The sequence below is a fragment of the Acartia tonsa genome, chromosome 14 (assembly GCF_053477335.1).
Source record: "Acartia tonsa isolate MP-2025a chromosome 14, ASM5347733v1, whole genome shotgun sequence".
NCBI classification, from domain to species: Eukaryota; Metazoa; Arthropoda; class Copepoda; order Calanoida; family Acartiidae; genus Acartia; species Acartia tonsa.
The window spans coordinates 20,004,637-20,028,015 of record NC_137273.1 but is presented as its reverse complement, the minus strand read 5'-3'; the positions used below and the strand labels follow the sequence as shown (position 1 = coordinate 20,028,015).

Here is a 23,379-nt window from a genome sequence, read left to right as displayed (position 1 = left end):
CATTTTGGTAAGAGGCTCTACAAAGTATCCTAAAAGATGAGCCGTGTGACGGCAATAGTTCCATCTCTTTTTAAGGGGGTTCCTTTCCCACATTACATAATTTATTTACATAGGGATCTTGAGGCCTCCAGTGACACATGATGTGGTGGGGGTTAAATTCTCCCCCCCCCCCCCAGGAAAAGGGTCCACTCTTGTTTAAAGTCTTTAAAGATCGAGTTTTACAAATTTTACTTTTGTTAAACTGAATAAATTTCTTATAAACTAAGATTAAATCAATTGCAGTATTCTAGAGTTTTATTTGACCTTGTACTTGTAAAACTTGCGTATATTTTCGGTCTGTTGAGTGTCTGGCATTCTACCTAGTATATTTTTAGGTCAGCTGATTCATAGTTTCCGATTGTATACATAGCACCCTCATCCTATTTCAATATTTACTACTAACTAAAAAAGCTTCCAAAAAAATCAAAAGAAGTTGTATCAACTTTTTTTTTATAGCTAGCCGGTCCTTTTAGTAAGTAGTAGATGTAAAATTTTTCATAGAATTCAGATATGCAATCGGTTTTTTTGTAGACCTCTTATTTTTTAAGTAATTTAAGTTTAAAAAAAAAAAATTAAGTCGATTTTAAGGTACTAAAATGCAACAAAAAAAAGAAAGAAAATGGCCATTATGAACAAAAATAGTAAGATCTTTAATTTGACACCTTACTTTTTCAATTCTGTCAGGTAATTATTGAAAAAATCGATTATTTTAAACCCACGAGAATAAAAACTTTGAACTCAATTTTATCATTTCACAAGTAAAAAAATATGGGTTCATATATACCTTTAGAATCAGAAAAATATTACGAATCCATTGTAAGCAAAATTGAAAAAAAAAGTTTACAATATAGTATATAAACTACAATAAAAGGAATTATATGAAAATATCATATTATATTGTACAGGCAACGTCTTAACTCTTCAATTGAGTATAAAAATGGGAAGGGGGTATAGAGGGGGTAAAGAGGGGGTAAAAAAGGGAAGACGATAGTGTTGCCAGAACAAAAAATACAATTGGCCATTTTTTTAATTTTTAATTTTTTTACTTTTTTTCAATTTTGCTTACAATGGATTCGTAATATTTTTCTGATTCTAAAGGTATATATGAACCCATGTTTTTTATGTCTGTTTGAGAAAATATTTAGGTCTAAAGTTTTTATTAAACCGAGGTTAAAAAAATAGATTTTTTCAATAATTACTCAACAGAATTTTAAAAGTAAGGTGTCAAATTAAAGATCTTACTATTTTTGTTCTTACTGGCCATTTTCTTCTTTTATTTTGTTGCGTTTTAGTACCTTAAAACCGACTTAATTATTTTTTTTTTAAAACTTAAATTACTTAAAAAATAAGAGGTCTACAAAAAAACCAATTGTTTATCTGAATTCTATGAAAAATTTTACATCTACTACTTACTAAAAGAACCGGCTAGCTATAAAAAAAAAGTTGATACACCTTCTTTGAAAAATTTTGAATGCATGTATAATGTAAAAATCGTTTATACATTATATCGCTTTTCCCTTTGATCGGAGTAGCTGAAAATAGCTTTTGCATTAGTTGGGTTATCTGTTGTACAACTTCGGAAATTAGCCAAGAAATGGGTAATCAATTTTCAGTTGATCTATTTTAACATGTCTCGGATTACTCCAAACGTATAGTTATGGAAAATTTTTCTAGCAAATTCCCTGAAAAATTTGTAAATACGTGGAAAAGTTGGTGTATTGTATACTGCTACATATCGCCAGGGGTTTTAAGGCATAAGACAATGAATGATGAGTTACCATACATTGCCAATGATTATAAACAAAATTACTCCTTCTGTAGATTATAATAATTTGTTGAAAAGTTTATAGATACTATACTAGTTTTGAATCAACCAATCAAAATTCATATAGAGGTCCTCAAAGTTTTTGAACAAACGTATTATGCATACGGGATTATAAGCCTTTGGGTACCAGTGTAATTTACAGTCCATTGTCCCCATCCTCCCTGAAATATCGCGCCTGTTACAGGAATAGATGGATAGGTCAATAAAATTCATAATTTTGTTCTGCGATCATACATTTAAAAACTAATACTTTACACTTTATATTGTTATTTCAAATTTTGGCGGGATGATAATAATTTTCTTTTATTAACCTATCCCTTTAGAAATAAGTGCTCACCTGTACGTACCATTGCCCCCCCCCCCCCCTCTTACCTACCCCCACTAGGAAATAATATTTCTAGGGTTAAGCTTGCACTGTGAACAAATGCGTAAAAGCCTAAATTTTCCTCAACGTTTTTTTAAGAGGGGGTAGTAGGGTTGGGGTGTTTATTCTATGTTACATATCTTTTAGTTAGTATGTTTTTCAACCTATTTTTCAAAAGTACACTATTCTAGGACATGAAGATATATTTCGATTTAAGAAATCATTTCCAATTTATTTTGTCTCTTGTAGAAGTGAATCAAGCAACTTTTTGCTTAGTCGTTTTTTTTTACAAAAATAATGTTTAATTAGCATAAATTTACTGTATTATATCTATATTTCATGTAAACTTTAGTGAGATACAAAAACATCGCTCCTAGCAGGCATACGCTGGGTAGAAATTTAATAAAAAATAATATGAAGGTGTTAATTACCATTAAAATATTGATATTTAGGGACGTGTGAAATTGACTGGAAATTTTAATATTTTGGTCGAATAAAAATATTAAAAAATCAGGTCAGGATTTTATTGCCCTAGACATCCCCTTTTTTTAATTTCTAACCCTTTATTACTAATCTCCAAACTTCTCATGAACTTTATGATTTTACAAGTTTATTAAAAATAATTAAATGCTAATCAGAGCAATAAAAATCCGAGTATCTATTTACCATTTAAAAACACCAAATCTCTCCAAGATATATATTATTCAAGTTTTATACAAGTTTGGGTATCATTATAATTATTCAAATTTGGTTACTTTATTTCTTAATATCTGCGGAAAACTGTCTGTAATAAAATGCAATATATATGAAAATCATATCATCGCGATTGGGTACCACTATAATTATATAAGATGGGTACCATTATGATAATTTAAATTTGAATACTATATTTCTTAATATCCGCGGAAAACTGTCTGTAATAAAATGCAATATTAGAATATTACATAAAAGTGAAACTCCATCCCCCCTTTTAGCACACTATTAGTTTTTAACATCTAGGCATATCTTAATATAATTCTATTTAGTTTTAATTTAACCTTTTTCCTGTTATAATTTTTTTGTTTCAAATTTAAAATCCACGGAAAAATGTCTATAGTATGATGCGATAAATAACTAGTTAATTAAAGTCAACGAAACCCCCTCTTTCTACCTACATATTTTGGGGGTTAGCGAGATCAATTAGTACAGACATCAAATCTTTTATCCAAGATATATCATTGTTTATCCTTGTTTTTTTTTCTTCTTAAATTAATCTTACAATCTCTACATATATTCACAACCAGGGATCTCAAGAGATAAAACAATGGATGATAAATTGATGTTTGTACCCAATGATGATATTTGAATTATTACTTAGTTGAAAAGTTAAGACACTGCTAATTAAAAAAGCCGTCTGTAATACAATGCGATATATATGAAAATCATTTACATAGAATACATTTTACATTAAATTGATTATTCTTATCTAAATTTGGGTACTTTATATCTTAATATCAGCGGAAAATTGTCTATTATACAATGCGATAGATATGAAAACCATGTTGGTTAGCATATTTACATTGAAATGATTATTTTATTTTAAAATCCGTAGTAATCTTATCATCGCAATTTACCATTATAATTATCTAAATTACTATCTATTTAAATATCCGCGGAAAACTGTCTGTAATACATAGGGAGGGAGGAGAAATTGAGCTGTTAATTACATTAGTATCCAAAGTTACTTCCATAATATGAAAGGAAGGGGGGGGGGTGGGTTTATATCAGCAAGGATGACAACATCCATAAAAGCGAAATGGTAGAAAAATCAAACATTAATATAAATGTATATGTATAAACAAAAAGTATTACATAGTTGCTACTCTTTCTAAATCTAAATAATACTAGCATGCATGAATTAATGGAGCACAGACGGACAAATTATAGAAAAGCTTCGTTTAGACAAACGTTTAAACAGTATATAGCCCCTCCCCCCTTCCCCTGATGTATGATATATAATGTCTACCTATGAGAATTTTTTAAAAGCTAAGTTTTTCTATAATTAGAGTCGGTCCGTTCGTACCTCCGTCCGTCACAAACAGATAGCTTTTTTAGTTAATTTAGGCATGTTAGAATTGTCCTATCGATTTCAAACTTCAATTCTTTGGACAACAAAGTATAATGTTTCAATCGAAGCAACTCTATAATCAAGTTCTAAAAATGTAAGTATGTCCAAAACATTATCCTGTATCAAGCAGTTTTTCAACAAATTTACACTTTTGCTTCAAATTTTATATTGTGATTATTCAGTTCTGACACAGTACAAGTGTTAATGTTCGTTTGTCCTACAGTTTCAGTGCTTCGCAGTTATGGATGTTGTCATCCTTGTTATTTAAGTATTAGTATTAGGTTATTTATGGCCCTCCCTCAAAACTTTTATTAATAAATGGAATAATGAATAACCCTCCCCTCTTTTCCTATAACTCTTCTATATATGTGCGTGCTCAATTTTTAACCTCATTTGCCCTACTTCGGTTAAAATGTTTTTTTTGAGAGGGTGGGGGGGGGGGGGGGAGGCGGATGATGTGTATCATCATTGGGCCGGTAAACTAAATTTCTGACAAAAAATATGTATATCATGAATGAAAGTAAAAGTCGATCTTCATGGCTAGTAGGAGGAGTAAAAATGATATATACAGGGTGCGTCACATAAATCGGGACATTTTTTAAACGGCCATAGCGCGAAAACTACTTGACCAATCAGGACGTTTGACCCCACTATAGAAAGCTTAGGTAATGACCTTTTAGCACAAAAAAATCTTTGGACGTAGATGGACGTGTACACCGAGCTGGACGCGTATGTGTTCAACAAGGCAGATTCCAAATGCGCCGGTGGTTAAGTGCGCCAAATCACAAAACGTAAGGTCCGACAGGGAAGGAGTTGGAATCTTGACCCCAAATTTTGTGGGTGTCTTAGGCTCATTGAGACACACATTTTGCCGTGTTTAAATACATTTTAGCTCAATCCTAGCCGAAATGAGGTCGATTTTTCAAGATTTTGAGCCTTAAGAAATCACAAACAGTAGGGCCCGACAGGGAAGGAGTTGGAAATTTGACCCAAAATTTTGTGTGTGTCTTAGGCTTATCGAGACACGCATTTTGAGTACTTAAAGTCCACTGTAGCTAAATCCTAGCCCAAATGAGAGCAAAAACATGGATTTTGTCAATTTGGCGGTTACTCATGATCCTAAGGAAATGTGGCCTCCCAGTAGCCTGATCTTAATTCAATGGACTTTTGGGCCTAGGGCTACTTTAAAGCATGCACAAATAGACGTGCCCACACTACAAAGACCTCCCTCATTGCCACTATCAAGGAGAACTACGCCAGCTTGGACAGGTACATTTTAACCTGGACCTGCCGGCGGTTGAGGAGGCGGGTAGAGACAGTGATTGAGGCTGGCGGCGATTTTATTGAATAATCTACTAGTCATATACCTATTTTGCTTCCCAGTTTTTAAAATTCAATAAAATCTTTAAAATTGACGATTTTATGTTCATTTCTTTAAAAATTACAAAATGTCCCGATTTATGTGACGCACCCTGTACAAAGAAGCTTAAATTTCATTGGGAGGGGTGCAGGCGTTGGTTCTAGGGATTAAAATATTATGAAAAATAATCCGAAACCCTCCCCCCCCCCAGTAAGCATATTACGTTTTTAGATAGTTTTAGGCTACCCACCACTGCATATAGGGGCGCAGCAGCTAATGATATAACAATCACAAGCAAAAATATATCAGGAAATTAAATGTTCTATGTTCAATTGTATTAAGCTATACGTTCTATAAGGATGACAACATTCATAAAAGTGAAGCCCTAAAACTAGAAAAAAATAGATGAGGAGATAGGTTGTTAGTGTTCAAAAGAGTATTTTGTTTGACAATCCTATCCTTTAAATAAAGTAACAGGAAGTTTTTCTGTTTGTCTATTTTAAAGCATAATACAGAGCAGCAGTGGAATTAACCCAATCCGCCCCCTCCCTCACTAATTATCATGTTTGATTATAACAACAACTAATATATATCTAATTATGTGAATGGGGGGGGGGGGGGTAATGGTGGTTAAATTATTTGTATGTATGTCTATTTTAAATATATTAATTTTCAGTTCTAAGTAGAAAGACAAATAGAATGATTTGATGAACAAACAAGGATGACAACATCCATAAAGCTCTGAAATGGAAGGACAAACAAACATTAACACTAGTAGAGTGCAGGGAGTAAGGGAGGGGACAATGGATCGAAAATTCAATTTTTAGGAGTCTCAGACTTTGGGTACTGGCTTAAAGGGAATATACAAGAATTTAGCCATTTCTGGCCAACCTTGGGTACTAAATATGAATGATGTCATGGGAAATCATGCAAAATCTCGCGGCATACGCGCGATAACAAAAACATAAACAATAAAAACAAACATACAAAAAATTTCGATTTTAAAAATTTATTTTCATTGTGGCCCTGTACACTGTACAGTGTATATACTAAAATTGGAACGATAATATCTATTATAAAATAAATATAAATATATTTAGAAATGAATGATCAATTTATCATTTATATCAAATTGTATTTTGATTTTCAACAAAACTTCTAGTTTGATTTTTTAAAAATCATAATAAGTAATCAAAAATAGACATAAAGAATGTAACATCTAAATTATTTGTTTCAAATTATAATTAGGGAAATTATTTATCTTTTGTAAATTGATTCATTTAAATACATTTGTTTTATCTAATTCGTGTTTATATAAGTTATTATGAGTGAAGTTTTTCTATGATTAGGTCTTACCAATCCGTGCGTCCGTAACGGTTAGCTATTATTGAATAAGCTTATATGTACAAAATTGTAAGTAAATTTGTTGCAAAACTGATTAAATACATTATACTGTTTAAGGATATACTGACATTTTTAGGACTTTATTATAGAGATGCTTCGCTTATCACATTGTACCTTGTTGAAATAGAAATCAGTATTCAAAGAATCAGATGAATAGGATAATTTTAACATTCAAAAATTTGTTGTCAAAAAAAGTAAAAATTTGCTTATTTTAAAGGGACGTACGGACTTTCTGGTAGCAATTATAGAGTTGCTACGATTTCTAAGTCGTACCTAACTGTTATATGAATCAGCATACAAAGTTTGAAATCGATAGGAAAATTCTAACCTGTTTAAATTAACGAAAAGAGCTATAATGGACGGACCTATCCTAATTATAGAAAAGCTTCGCTTAAAAAAAAATAATTTAATCCCATTTGACCAACCCTACCCCAATCACACCTAACACATGTATTTTGTAGTTTTACAATAGATAATTAAAAATGTTACCCCCCCCCCCTCCCTGCTTTTGAGAAAATTTCAAGGATGACAACATCCATAAAAGCGAAGCTCTAAAATGGTAGGACGAATATTAACATTTGTAGAGTGCCAGAACAAATTAAGCATAATATAAATGTATTATTTTTACAAAATTATATGTATTTTTTTTTCTTAAATACAGAATACTGTTTAAACGAAGGACATACCGACCATAGCCACAGAAAAGCTCTGCTTTATAAAAAGTAAGGTTTGACCCCTTGCTCAGATGAAAACCTCAACTTCCTGTTTTGTTAGATTCATAGATAGGGGTACAATGAGCTGTTTATTACTCTAGCCCCTAAAGTTTTATAATAACGTTTTCTTAATCATTGGCCTTAGAACCTTGGGGACATTAGTGAATTTTGAATGGTTGGTTTATAAAGTTGTGTGTCCAAACGTTTCAAGCACTAATTGTGTTCTACAGAAGGGGAAATTTTGTGTGTCATCATTGAGGGTGTACATAAATTTATCGCCCATTGTCTTATCCCTTTAGATACCTGAATTAGTTTTCAGTTAAAGTAAAGGAAATAATAAAATCAAAGTGGTCAGTAAATCGGGGAGGGGGGGTGGAGTTGTATAAAGTGGGCGGAGAACAGCTATAGCAATTTAGACATGTAGCAATTTTTTTCTTTATTTTGTATCCTAACCATGGGTCCTAAAGGATCAGACAATGGTTAAAAAAATGATGAACACTCTCCAATCAAGATAAACAAAATTAACCTTCATCAATTAAAAAAAAATAAAAGAACGTGATTTAAAGCACTGGGTACTGTTATAATTTACAGTCCAATGTCCCCTTCCTCCCTGATTTCTCTCTATCCTACAAGGTAAATACATGGTCCGATATGGATAAACTTTAACTACTATCATGTACTTGGTGACCATTCCCTTCCACATTTCATTTACATTTTTACGTGCATATTATGGCAGGAGGAAAATAGTCGTTAATTTAGGTTGCTTCAATGGACATCATTGACATCGTTTACCTAGTAGAAGGGGATTGGACAGGTTAACCCATTAATGACAATAGGGTCTTAAACGACGCACAAATTCAAACCTATACTATCACTCTATTTTTTTATGCTGTCCTTTTTAAATGTGTGTAAATAACTGAATAGAGCTTCAAGTTTTGTCCTCTACATTGCTTGGCCTCTCACTTAATTCGATGGCCAGATGAAATCATATTTTCATGGCAGAGGTGGAAAAAATAGGAAAAAATTTCCACACCAGGTCTAACTTTTTTCTTTTAAAGAATTAAAACATACTTTTTTATAATTAATTATAGCATTTGTTATATATTTTTAGTTTCTGCTAAGTTTTCTTTAATTTTAGTTAGTTTACATACTTTTTTTGGATAAATTGTTGTGCGTCGTATTCGACGCATTCGGACTAATCATTTTAGCCATTGCGTCCTTTTTGACCTTATAGGACTAATCATTTTAGGATTTTACTGTATAATCTCCTATAATCTACTAGTTGCTACGCCCCTAACCTCTAGGACGTGTGGGGGATGTCAGGAAAATAGCTTAAAACCATCCCAAGGTATTTATAAAGCTTCCCTGATAAGTAAAACCAATTCAGACCTTCAATTTCTGTAATCTTTGGCTTGAGCCAAAAAACCTTACTACTTTATAGTATGGAATACAAACAAGCAGCGGCTACGCCCCTAGAGGCATCTAGGGCCCCTTAGATTGCAGGGGGAGTCAAATCCCCTCTTTCAATTACAATTTTTAAAAGAAAAAGTTTTTTTTTTAATTTTGGGTTTTTTTATTTTCTAGGGATGATTTCTCTTAAGGGATGGTGGTGGTACCCTCCTTCAAAATAGTTATAAACCTTACCAGGACCTAGTAGAAGCTACCATGTAACGGAGCACCATATAGGTTCAGTGGTTAGCAAGGTCCTTTGGTACACACACAAAGACATACAATAACATGTTACTTTATTTTAAGAATATAAAAGTAGTAGCGCAGATAATCTACAACTAGGGTCTGTCTGTACGTCCACCTGTCTGTATTTCCATAATTGCATCCAAATAAATAATAGCTACCTTACAACTAGGGAATGTATGTATGTCTGTCTATATATCCCTAATTACAGCCAATTAAAGACTGTAAATATGTTTATACCTCCGTAATTTTTATTGCAGCCTAGCTGTTAATATATTCATAAAAATAGCGCAAATACTCTACAATTATGGTCTGTCTGTACATCCGTCCGTCTGTACATATATAATTGCATCCAAATAATTAACAACTACACTACAACTAAGAAATGTATTGGTTAGGGATCTAAAATAGTAAGTCAATGGCCGATAAATTGATGTACTTTCTCAGGGATATTATACCATAAAATCTTTCTGTAGATTACATTTAGTGGTTGAAACATTTGGACACTTAAAAAACCAACCAATCAAAATACAAATACAATTCCCCACAGTTGGTAAGACAACAAATAAGAAAAAGTTATTATAAAACTTTAAGGATTAACAGGGGCTGGGGGGGGGGTGGGTTGTCATGTATTGGGTTGTTTAATATAATTGTCGACAAAATCATATTTCTTTGCTAAACATTGTAATAAAGTGAAAGGGTATCTATCTGTGTATCTGCTTAACTGATATGCTTCTTTTTTTTCTTTGTAGCTTCTCATAGGTCCTAAGAAGGTTTACAACTATTTTTGGGGAGGTTACCTCCACCCTCCAAAGAGAAATCGCCCCTTGAAAAAGACCCCCCAACACAAGAAAAAATAGAATTAACTTAATGAAATTAATTCTTTTTAAATAAAAAATATTGCTGTTGAATTCAATGACCTCTCCCCATCTCAAGTGCTCCTAAAGGCCTCTAGGGGCGTAGCCACTAGTACTAAATAATTATATTCTGAATTGTTTCATACAGACGAATGGACGTACAGACAGACACTGATTGTAGAGTATCTGTGTTATGTATCCTTTTAATAAAGTAACAGGATATACTTTCTACATGTGTCTGTGTGTTGTGTACCAAGGGAACTCACTAACCACTGATCCGATATGGTTCTCCTTTACATGGTAGCTTCTCATAGAACCTGGTAAGGTTTATAAATATTTTGGGGGAGAGTACCACCACCCTCCAAAGAGAAATCGCCACTTAAAAAAGACCCCCAACACAAGAAAAAATAGAATGAACTTAATGAAATTAATTCTTTTTAAATCTAAAATAAAAAATATTGTTGTAGAATTCAATGACCTCTCCCCATCTCAAGTGCCCCTACAGGCCTCTAGGGGCGTAGCCACTAGTACCAAATAATTATATTCTGAATTGTTTTATACAGACGAATGGACGTACAGACAGACACTGATTGTAGAGTATCTGTGTTATGTATCCTTTTAATAAATTAACAGGATCTAAATACATTCTACATACATGTGTCTGTGTGTACTAAGGGATCTCACTAACCACTGAACCGATATGGTTCTCCTTTACATTTTAGCTTCTCATAGGACCTGGTAAGGTTTATAACTATTTTGGGGGAGAGTACCACAACCGCTCTAGGAGAAATCACCCCTAGAAAATAATAAACCCCTCTCATTATTATTTAAAAATTTTTCTTTAAAAACTGTAATTGAAAGAGGGGGTTTGACTCCCCCCAAACCCAAGGGTCCCTGGATGCCTCTAGGGGCGAAGCGGCTGCTAGTATAGTGTTCCATACTATAAAGTAGTAAGGTTTTTGTCTGAAGCTAAAGATTATAGAAATTTCGGGTCTGAACTGGTTTTACTTATCAGGAAAGCTTTATAAATATCTTGGGATGGTTTTATGCTATTTTTCTGACATTCCCCACCCAACCTGGAGGTTAGGGGCGAAGCAACTAATAGATTATACAGTAAAAGCCTAAGATGATTAGTCCGATATGGTACATAATAGACGCATGGGAAAAATGATTAGTCCGAATGCGTCGGAAACGACGCAAAAAAAAAACTTCTTTGGTATGCCACAAATCAAAAAATCTAAAAATACAAATGTCTTACAATCCCTTAAGGAAGCTGTGTTTAAAATTTCAAGTGATTCTGACGACAGGGGGGAAGTTCGGCACTAATGGGTTAAAGGGGCTAGATAGGGGCATCGTTATATTAGACAGCTACAAGTTTCACTTCATAAGAGTACAGGATAATCTTGCGTAAGATCTAAGTAATAATAAATCCAATTAGTATAAACTACAAATTTCTTATAATTGAAAAAACAGCATGTCTTGAATCAATTTGCTATTGTGTCTTTTTGCGAATATAAAACAGCAAGTGAACGTGATTATATACAGAGGTGAATGCACACTCATTTATACTATAACATTTCAAATCAAGTCTAAAATCAAAGAACCCCAACACTAATAAAATAGGCGAAAACCAGTGTTATTATTTTATAAAGGCAGAACTCAATCAGTCTAATGGGTACTCAGAGATTTAGTTTTATAAAGACCCTAAAAATGACTAAACTAAAATTCATAAAATATTTTAATATGTATGGATGTTGTTGTCAGTAATATGTTAGTATGTATGGACTCAATTGTATATAAACTTCGCTTTGCTTTTATGGATGTTGTAATTCTTGTTTTAAAACTTTTATTCAACAGATAAGACAATGCACGATAAATTGATGTATAAATAATTATCGCATCGTATTAAAGATTTCTTTGATAAGACAATGGAAGATAAGTTGATGTATATACCCAATGATCTATTATTACATACATCTAACAGTGAGATTTTTAGATTAAAAAAGGTAAAAATGATAAAAGTAATTCAACTATGTATTGGCATGTATTGATGTTCAGATTTCGTGATTATTATTCAAAATATTTATTAATTTGGTGTTTTACCTAGAGGTCATAAAAAATCTGTGAGGTTGTAAAATTTCCCCCTTCCCCCCACGTAACGAAAAATGGCCAACCCAAGAAATTCATAAATTTGTTTATTATTTTATTACTTTTACTGACCAAAAAAATGAATATTTTTATTCCAATATTAATATTGAAAATATAAACCCTTCCTCTCTGAACAAAATTATAAATTTAGGTGTTAATTAATACTTCCTTTGTGAACGAAAAATTTAATATTTAAACCCATTAGATATATTGATATTTGAGTTCAAATATGGACTGACCACAAAATTTTTAAATTTTTTAAAATCTAATGCTACCTAGACTATGCCTGGCTCCTAGAATCTAGAGGCACTGAGAAATGAGGGGACAGCAAAATAGCCTCAAACCAACCAAAACTTAAATTTTAAAGAAAAAAAAAGAAAAAAGCCATCTTGTAAATCATGTGATGCTTTCCCTGAAAGAAGAACTTAATCGCGGTTCAGTGGTTAGGGAGTTCATTAGTAGATAGACAAAAAAAACTTTTACTGAAATATACAATTGTAATGGAATAAAAAAATGGTATTTTAAAATCAGACTGTATATTTAGATTAGAAGTGATGACTTTCTGGTAATAATTTTTAAGATCAAATATCTTCCTTTTTGTACCGTATTGTCATAGAAGACCTCATTCAATGTTTAAAATGGATAAGCCGATTATATCGTGTGTAAAATTTACGGTTTTCAAGGGACACTTAAGGTATAGAGTATCATAAAAGATAGAGAGAGGGCGATATAAGGTAGAGAAAAAGGGAGAGAGAGAATAAACAGATGGCATTGACGGAGTAAGGTAGAAGGGAAGGAAGGAGATGGCAAAGATGGCACTGACAGAATGGGAGGGGGGAGGATATGTTGAAAAGAGGGGATAGGAAAGATGGCATTGACGGAGGGTGGGGGTATTACGGAGAACAAGTATCATTAGGTTTACAAGAAGCGCAGAGAATTTATAAATAAATCACACAGATCTGGAAGTTTTAAAAGGGATAAGACAATAAACGATTTTTGTAAATCCAGCCCAATTCCCTAAATAAATTGTTGGGTTTAGTATGTATATTTTACTCTTCAATGTCCCTCTTCCTCCTTGCATGTTAAATTTCATGTACTTTATGATGGTAAAAGCGCGGCTACCCCCCTAGAGGCCTCTAAATAGTGGTCCAACGGTTGGCGAGAACCCTCGGTTCAGACAGACCGACATCCTGTTACTTTTTTTTATACGGATTAAGGAACAACAAACGTAGATAGAAATACTTTTAAACTTTCATTCAAATATTACTATAGTGTAGTCACGCTCATAAGAATAGAGATTGGCGGGAAAAGAGAGAGAGAACGAAAAAAGAAAGAGAGAGAGAGAGAGAAAGAAGAAGAGGGAAGAGGGAGATGGAGAGAGAGAGAGAGAGAGAGATGTACCCTAAAGAGTAAGGAAAAAGGAAAGTCAGAGCCTTCTAACGGAGAAAGGAAATAATATTGGTTCCCACAGCCGTCAAAACATTACAATAACATCAATATTTTACATCCTAAGAGACTGAATCTTAATGTTATTTTGACTTTTAGTAAAACGTTAGGAAGAGCACATATCGAATATATACATACACACCATAGGAATATATTTTACAGAAATATATTTTTTTAGTTTTACCTCAGCAATAAGCTAGTGCGAAGCAAAAATCGGTTGACAGTTAAAACTTTATCCAAAACCTACAGGAACTACTTATATTTAGTCTTTAATTTACTTTAAAAAGCAAAATTTATTATTAAAAAGTGAAAACAATTCTATTTCTACCTAAATTTTATTCTTTTTGTAAACTTAGTGCATTTGTACATAATATTGGTACATTATGCAATCTCATGATATTACGTTTCAATAAGCATGCTTTTTATGATGTGAAAAATTTTATTAAAAAAGGTTATTAACGCAAAAAGCCAGGATTTTAAATTCTTTTTAAATGTAAAAGTAAAATTAATAAATTGTTAATTAAAATTTAAAAGTATGACAACATCCACAAAAGCAAAGCTCTTAAACGGCAGAGTATCAGAACTGAATTTATAAGTATAAATTGTAAGTAATTTTTTTGCAAAACTGAATAAAAACAGGATACTGTTTAAGGACATACTTATATTTTAAGACTCGAATAGAGATGCCTTGCTTGTATCTTGTTGTAATAGGAATCAGCATTCCAAAAATAAGATGAATATGATAATTATATCACAGGAAAAACCTTTGTCAAAAAACATGATTTAAATGGATGTACGGACATTCTGGTAACAATTATAGAGTTGCTTCACTTTCTAAATCTTACCTAACTACTACATGAATCACCATGCTTAGTGCGAATCGGTAGGGCAATTCTTACAAGACTAAATTAACAATAAGAGCTATCCGTTACGGACGGTCTGACGGACGGATGAAAAAAAACTTCGCTTTTAATTATGAAAATTAAATTTCTGCTGAAATAGTGAAATTTTATATTTTTTCATGATTCTTTATTTTAATTTTATAAATTAGTGATTTATTTACAATACCTGCCAAATCACAAAAAAACTTAATTACACAATCAATTAATTGTCTTAATTAACAATCTCATTAAATAAAGTTTTTTCTGTTTGTCCTGAAAGATCTCGCCAATCACTGAACAGACTGAGTTTTCCAGTTTAGGAAGGCGTCACAACAAACGTATTGGCATGGTTTTATGCCAATTTATTTTTAAGTTTAAATCTCTCGGGATAATTAAAAAAACAAAATTCAGATGGGACAATGGACTTCAAATTATATTGGTCCCCATTGTGTTCAAAATATACCTAACTCTTTGACTTAAAACTTTATCGGGCTGTTCAAACCATCAGTGTTCAAACTTTCAAACTTTTCAAATATTCTGAAGGGGTGATTTTGTGTGACATAATTAGGTAGAGGGACAAAGTAATTCAAAAATCAGCCATGTGACGTCATAAAAATGAGGGAGATGAGAAGAGAAGCGGTAAAGAAAACCCCTAAATAAGAGATGGATAATCACTCATTTTTGAGGTCACATGGCTGATTTTTGAGTCACCTTGTCCCTCTACATAATTAGAAGTGTACATTGATTATTCCTTAAAATGTGATAATATTAAAATATAAATATAAGTCTCTGTGTTTGTAGTTTAATGGCAAAATCAGGCATTTCTGTACGGACAGGACGCATTCTATTGGCTAATAGAGAGGTTGCTTTACGGTAAGAATAAATTGACAGATTTGCAACAAAAAAAAAGATTGTTATAGATAATAGTAGGTACACACCCCTCCTTAACCGAACTTTAGATTAAAAAAATTTTCCAAACATTTGGACAATTGGGCGTTCAAATAGGACCTAGTGGTAGTTAGAATCAGTTGAGAACAAAATCCTAGCCGTTCCTTCTTGCCAGATATCGCCATTTTAAGATTTTAAGTAAAATTACACTAAATATCCAAATAAAAACTTAAATCTTCTTTCAATTTTAGTATAAATTTAGTGAGACAGCCCCAAAACAGAGTATCTTTGCTCCTGTGGCCAAACTGACTGCCTGGAGTCCCTAACAGAGAGTGCCTTAATGTGTTAACACAAGTAGGGATTCGAACCCATTCCCAAAACTAACCAAGGTGGAATAGCTGTGTATTACAGCATGAGGTCAGAATTTTCACCACTGACAGATGGAAGGCAAGGCCTATCCTAATAAGAAACAGGATCATTCACCCACAGGCACCAGTGGAGCACCTTGGAGGTCTACACCACATGTTTTCTGGGGTGTTGTTCACCTGCACCCATGGATTGGGCAGGTAGAGACCTAATGGTGCCAAGCTTAGAATAATGTCACACACCTGGCCCCTGAAATGGGCTGTGAGATGCCCCCTGCCAATCACAGATCAGCACAGCTGCCATGAAAGGATAGCTGTAGGTGGTGGGCCACATACCTTCACTCAAGATGCAAGTTAGCCCTATTCTGATCTTGATCCTCCAGGAGATCATGGTAGTGTGCATCTTGAACTATGCCCTGAGCCTGGGAGGGTTCTCTCTGAGAGAGTTAGGAACACCATAACTGTTTGACAAACCCGAGCTGATGGTATGGATCAATAGGGAGAGTAGCCATGCCAAGCCTGGGGAAGGCCCATGGCCCCTCCCACAACCAGCTGCTGAAGAAAAGAAGCCCTCTAGCTGTAAATCAACTGTCTGGCCAGGGCAGCTTTCATGGGGCCACAGCCCTTGTCCCCATTGACTTTCATGAGGTCAAGGAGCACCTATTCAGAGCTCACCATTGACCAGGATATGGGTAGCGTGAAGTTCTTGGCCATTCCCATTAAGATAGGGGCCAGGACCCCCCAGAAGGTGAAACTGGACAGGGGCTATTCTTAGTTGTACACCCCCATGGTGTTCAATGTGCCTCAAGGAGGTGCGACTGCATCAAACGGTCCCCCAGTAGAGAGATGGTGGTCAAGACCAGGCCTAACTTCCAGTGCAGGGGCCTGACTATGGGGACCCCAGGTAGAACTTTAACAAGGAGTAGAACCTGCTGATCACCAACAACAGCTAGAGGGTATCCAGAGGGGCATGCATTGCCTGAACCCAATAATGTAATATACAGCTATTCCACCGTGGATAGTTTCAAACAGTAACTAAGTCCCCAACTCATGCATTGTCTGAGCCCAATGCTGTAATATACAGCTATTCCACCATGGATAGTTTCAAACAGTAACTGTGTCCCCAACTCCCTTAGAAAGAACCCTCCCAGGTTCAGGGCATAGTTCAAAATGCACACCACCATGTCTCCTGGAGGATCAAGATCAGGGTAGTGCTAACTTGCATCTTGATCGAAGGTATGCGGCCTACCACCTGCAGCTATCCTTCCATGGCGGCTGTGCTGATCTGTAATTGGCAGGGGAGCATCTTGGTCAGCTCTAAAATTACCTCATGAAATTTGATGGGGACAAGGGCTGTGGCTTCATGAAAGCTACCCTGGCCAGACAGTTGATTGTACGATTAGAGTGCTTCTTGTCTTCAGTCGCTGGTTGTGGGAGGGAACCTGGGCCTTCCCCAGGGTTTGCAGGGCTAGGACCACTTGCTTAATGTGAGTGGGGGCGACCATGGCTACTCTCCCTATTGATCCATACCATCAGCTCGGGTTTGTCAAACAGTTATGGTGTCCCCAACTCCCTCAGAAAGAACCCTCCCAGGCTCAGGGCATAGTTCAAGATGCACACTACCATGATCTCCTGGAGGATCAAGATTAGAATAGGGCTAACTTTCATCTTGAGTAAAGGTATGCAGCCCACCACCTGCAGCTATCCTTCCATTGTGGCTGTGCTGATCTGTGATTGGCAGGGGAGCATCTCATGGACAGGGCACACACCAGGTGTGTGACATCACTCTGAGCTTGGCCCAAATGGCAGGGTTAATGGGAGCCTGAGGGCACCATTGGGTCTCAACCTGCCCAATCCTTGGGTGCAGGTGAACAACACCCCAGAAAACATGTGGTGCAGACCTCCAAGGTGCTCCACTGGGGCCTGTGGGTGAATGATCGGGTTTCTGGTTAGGATTGGCCTTGCCTTCCATCTGTCAGTGGTGAAAATTCTGACCTAATGCTGTAATACACAGCTATTCCACCTTGGTTAGTTTTGGGAATGGGTTCGAATCCCTACTTGTGTTAAAACATAAAGGCACTCTCTGTTAGGGACTCCAGGCAGTCAGTTTGGCCACAGGAGCAAAGATACTCTGTTTTGGGGCTGTCTCACTAAAATTATACTGAAAATTGAAAGAAGATCTAAGTTTTTATTTGGATATTTAGTGTAATTTTACTTAAAACCTTAAAATGGCGATATCTGGCAAGAAGGAACAGCTAGGATTTTGTTCTCAACTGATTCTAACTACCACTAGGTCCTATTTGAACGCCCAATTGTCCAAATGTTTGGAAAATTTTTTTAATCTAAAGTTTGGTTAAGGAGGGGTGTGGGTAGTTAATAGGTAATTTGAATGATATTGTACGATAGATTGATATATTCTTGGATATATTGATAGATTTTAGGGTAGATTGATAGATTATTGGATACTTAGATTGATAGATTCTTAGATAGATAGATTGTTAGATAGATTGTTGGATAGATTGGTAGATTGTTTGATATAAAGATAATTGGATAGATTTATTGGACTTGGATAGATTAATAGATTCTTGGATATAATAATACTATATTTTTGGATATATTAATATATTCTTAGAAAGATTTATAGATTTTTTGATAGATTAATAGATTCTTGGATAGATTTTTAAATTTGTGGATAGATTGATAGATAGATTATTATATTCTTAGATAGATTAATAGATTCTTGAGTAGATTAATAGATTCTAAGGTAGATTGATTCTTAGAAAGACAGTTAGACCGGAATAAAAACCGACAGGCGAAAAATAGACTTATAGACAGACAAATATATAGACAGCTAGATGGATAGACAGATGGATAGACAGATAGATTGACATTAAGATCAAGAAGTAGATAGTTAAAAAAGACTGATTTACAGATAGATAGACAGATAGATGGATAGATCGATGAACAAATAGATAGACAGATAGATAGACAGATATATAGACAGATATATAGACAGATAGATAGACAGATAGATGGACAGATCGATGAACAAATAGATACACAGATAGAAAAACATATATATACATATACAGGGTGTTTTTTTTTAATAAGTTAAAAGTATTGCTTGATTTAACCCACTTGCCATTGACAGAAATTAATAATCTATATCTTAATTTTTTCATTGATGTGGGACATTTTATATGAGAAAAAAATATTTGGCGATTTTCAACAAATCCTGCCTTAAAAACCGGTTTTTCCAAAGTACCTATTTTTGGAAGATTTTTGGACCATGACTAATTTAAAGAGTGTGCAAAAATGCATAGGGTCAAGCGGGGCATTAACCGGTAAGGGGCATTACCGGTAATTTTTTACCCACCTTCAGAAAATGACATTTTTCTCCATGTTCTAATCGACTGACAGAAAAAAACACAAAACCAAATTTGTTCCTTATTAAATTGCCTACAAAAAAGTATAAAATGAAATTTTTGTGAGATGAATTTTAAGGGTACTTTTTGGGTCTCAAAGTCGGACGAAATTTTTTTTTTTTCAAAAATTTTTTCACCTAGGTGTATAAAGATCGACCTACACAAAAATTGGTAAGACCTAGAACTGATCCGTAAATACCTTTTGAACTAAGAATTGCCCACTCTTTCTAAATCCGTTGAGAGTTTAAATGTAGAGTTAATATTTTTTTCAAAAATGACCAAAGTTCGCGCGGGGTATTTTTCGGTAACGTCGAAAAAAAAATTAAAATTCGATTTTTAAGATCAATTTTCAGGTTTTCTTTGGTAAAATCTAAAATTCAATATGGGCTTTTTAAGAATTAGGCCAAAAAGTGAATAGATCAGGTTTTTTTATATAAAAAAATTAAATTTTATTTTTTAAGAAAATTTTTGTGAAAAAAAAAATCGAAATTTCTCGTCTTTTAAAAAAAATGATTTTTGACATAGAAGGAATAGTCCGATCTTTATGAAAATTTTTGTGGATAATCCCTATAACCTATACTAATTATGATTATTTATGTTTGACTGGCCGTTTGGCCGTTTTTCATCGATTTTTTTTAGGTTGAAAAGACGTTACCCACAATGCCCCACCGTGGGGCATTTATCGGTAATTTCTTTGAGTCCAATTATGACAAACTTCTAAAAGTCCTAGGATAACGTCCTATTAGGACCTGGTAGTCCTTTCCGTAAGCTTTCTAATGGTCTTGGTCCCATTTTAAAATATTAATATTTACCCCATTTTTTTTTCAAAAAACCGAAAAAATTACCGGTAATGCCCCGCCTCACCCTACATTTTAAAAAATCAAATTGCGCGGCTTGTGTTAATAGTAGAAAAATGTTACGCATACCGTTAGAATTGTCATAAACTCTAGTTTTTGGAAATATATGTAACACCTACAGGCTATTTGTAGTATAGAAGCTACATTGGAAAATGTGAGAAGGGTTGAAAATTTTAAGTAAGTTGGGACATTTTACCACGTATCTCTTAAACTATACGTAGCACAGGAATAGTTCTTTAACACCTAAAAACTAGAGTTTATAACGATTCTAACGATATGCATAACATTTTTCTACTATTAACACAAGCCGCGCAATTTGGAAAAACCGGTTTTTAAGGCAGAATTTGTTAAAAAATCGTCAAATATTTTTTTCTCATACAAAATGTCCCACATCAATGAAAAAATTAAGATATAGATTATTAATTTCTGTCAATGGCAAGTGGGTTAAATTAAGCAATACTTTTAACTCATTAAAAAAACACCCTGTATATATATAGACAGGTTTATAAACATTTAGATAGACAGATAGAAAGAAAAGTTGACATGACAATACTCTTCATATGACTGTATTTTTTGAAGATATTTATATATTTAACAAAAATATTCAGTAATATTTCTGGTAGTTGTCAAAGTGGGACCATATTTACGTGTGCATTTTATTTCAGTGTATCCTCCAGGCAGGTGGGAAGTGGGGGGGCTGCAGGGGCCCGTGTCCTTCTCACCCACCAAAATAAAACCGGTTCATCTTCTCAGGCCAGTGGCTAGCAAAAGTATAATCTTTAATAGCGAAGCTACTCTATAATTTCGAAATGTCTGTCTGTCAGTCTAGTAGATTCCGGCTAATAGGTAAATTTCTCGGCTTGAGTTTTTGGTCAAATTTTTATAAACCTATTATGGTTTTCAAAAGGAGATCCTCTAAAAAATACTTTTTTTAAGTTCAACTTTTGTTGTCATTATCTTGTTCTACTATGAAATGAAATATGTAAAAAAAAATTAATTTTGACAGCCACCAAAACTGGTAGGATACCGCTGAACGGTTATTAATTCTGCAGCGGCGGCTGAAGAGCACAGCAACTCCGAGAGCGGCTCCGGCCACAGCTGCGCCCTTCATCGAGCACTATGACGGAATCAAGGAATGGTGGATAAACTATGTTTGTATAGAATCGACCTAGCGTTCTAAAACTCTCTTTTTCATTAAATTTTTAAATTCAAAATCAAAACCTTTTAGTTTATTTATTAAATTGTGATTTTAAGGATAAAACCTTAGACAAGAAATTCGTACACCCCCCATATTATGATGAATAAAATTACCCCTGTAGATTAAAATAATCAGTGGAAAAGTTTGTACGAACTAATTAATATTTTTGAAAAGTATTCAATTTTTAGGCCAATTAACAAGATAACGTAATTTTTAAATTCGGGTACCAGAGCTGGATCTTTACATCATTTTAGTGGTGAGCCAGATCGGGTTGAGCCGAATTTCAGCCAATCAAAGCGCGGCATTTTATAAAATGAAGTGCTCTCATTGGTGGAAAGTTGGCTCACCCCGATCTGGCTCACCACTAAAATGATTTAAAGGTCCAGCTCAGTATACTTTACTGGCAAATGTCTTTCAGTCGACAAAAAGCAAAACTTTTAGATCTAAATAATTTATCCATTTATGAAAACAATTAGAATGAAAAGTTGAGTGTTGAAATATTGAACAGAAGAAAAGATCCTCTTGATCTCACATTTACGGTAAGTCATTCAATTTATTATAACTACCAGGATTCGAACCTGAAACTTAATTTCATATTGTACCTAAATGGCCAAAAAGATATGCCTTAGGGATAAGACAATAGAAAATACATTAATGTCTACCCTCAATTATTAAAAACTAAATTAGATTTTGGTTATTGATAGAAAATTTGTTTAGGTACTAATATAACAAAAATAAGCCAACGAATGCCATATCATGTTTATAAAACTTTGTTACCAGTATAGCAAAGTTTTAAATAGGGTTGGGCCGGATATCCGGCCGAATACCGAACATTGAAACTATCCGGATACCGGCAATTCGGCTGATTTCTAATTCCGGATGTCCGGTAATTTGCCGGATATCCGGCGTTAACCATGTATACGGCCTGATACTGGATATCCATATTATATGGTTATTGTCAAAGTATATGCCTTTATTGAAAGTGTTGATTTTAATCAGAAATACCTATGGATTTATTTTTTTGGATCTTACAACAGATTATAATGTACTCTATAAATAAAGTGAAACTAGTATCTGGATAAAATAACTATCTGCCCCATCTATTCCCTTAACACAATCCCCTCCCCTCCTACTGAATGAACGAATTGGCCAATAAATGATGCCCATGTTAGCAACCAAAATTGACGACAATTTTTCCGTTGTCATAATATCCATGTATATTATATATCCATTATCAGAAAGTACACAGAATAAAGTGAAGGTCAATATTTAATAGTCAGGGATTCGGGGATAGGTTATAATTAATCGTATTATATACACTTTTCCCTGGATATTAAAATTAAAACATTAAACCAAAATTTGTTAGCCCCGAGGGATCGAAGGCCCGGGCAAACCAAAATTGTAATAATTTTATGATTTTTATTTTAATATTTGTGGAAAATTGTCTGTATCATGATGCTATACATGATTTTTCAGTATGGCTGATAAAGATGCATTTATCAACCTTAGACCTATCCCTAAAGCTCAGGTCAAAGTAAATTGAGTCTAGACTATTTTACCAGCCAAAAATAGCATTTCTCTCAACTTCACATTTGCTTTATGACAGGAATTTAAAGGGATGCGACATTGGCCGATATGTTCATGCGTATCTCCAATGATGATACACAAAATTGCCCCTTCAGTAGATACCAATAAGTGGTTGAAACCTTTGGACACCCAACTTAATAGAGCAACTAATCAAATCCTTCCTAACTGTATGAATATTTTCTTCAGTGTTCAAGACACATAAATATTAGTGACAAAATAGTAA

The 23,379-nt window shown here is 34.0% G+C and overlaps 1 protein-coding gene across 2 annotated transcripts in view; it reads left to right on the top strand.

Moving 5' to 3' along the window:
- Positions 1 to 14,090: 14,090 nt before the first annotated feature.
- slgA (proline dehydrogenase slgA) overlaps positions 14,091 to 23,379 on the top strand; it is a 52,293-nt gene continuing 43,004 nt past the window's right edge. Inside the window, exons 1-5 of one of the 2 annotated variants that reach the window (XM_080147171.1) lie at positions 14,091 to 14,204; positions 15,638 to 15,709; positions 21,037 to 21,124; positions 21,394 to 21,504; positions 22,046 to 22,108. In XM_080147171.1, coding sequence (XP_080003297.1) covers positions 15,642 to 15,709; positions 21,037 to 21,124; positions 21,394 to 21,504; positions 22,046 to 22,108 — 330 coding nt within the window. In that variant the 5' untranslated portion in view covers positions 14,091 to 14,204; positions 15,638 to 15,641. The remainder of the gene's footprint in view (positions 14,205 to 15,637; positions 15,710 to 21,036; positions 21,125 to 21,393; positions 21,505 to 22,045; positions 22,109 to 23,379) is intronic. The other variant, XM_080147172.1, reaches the window with a different exon arrangement.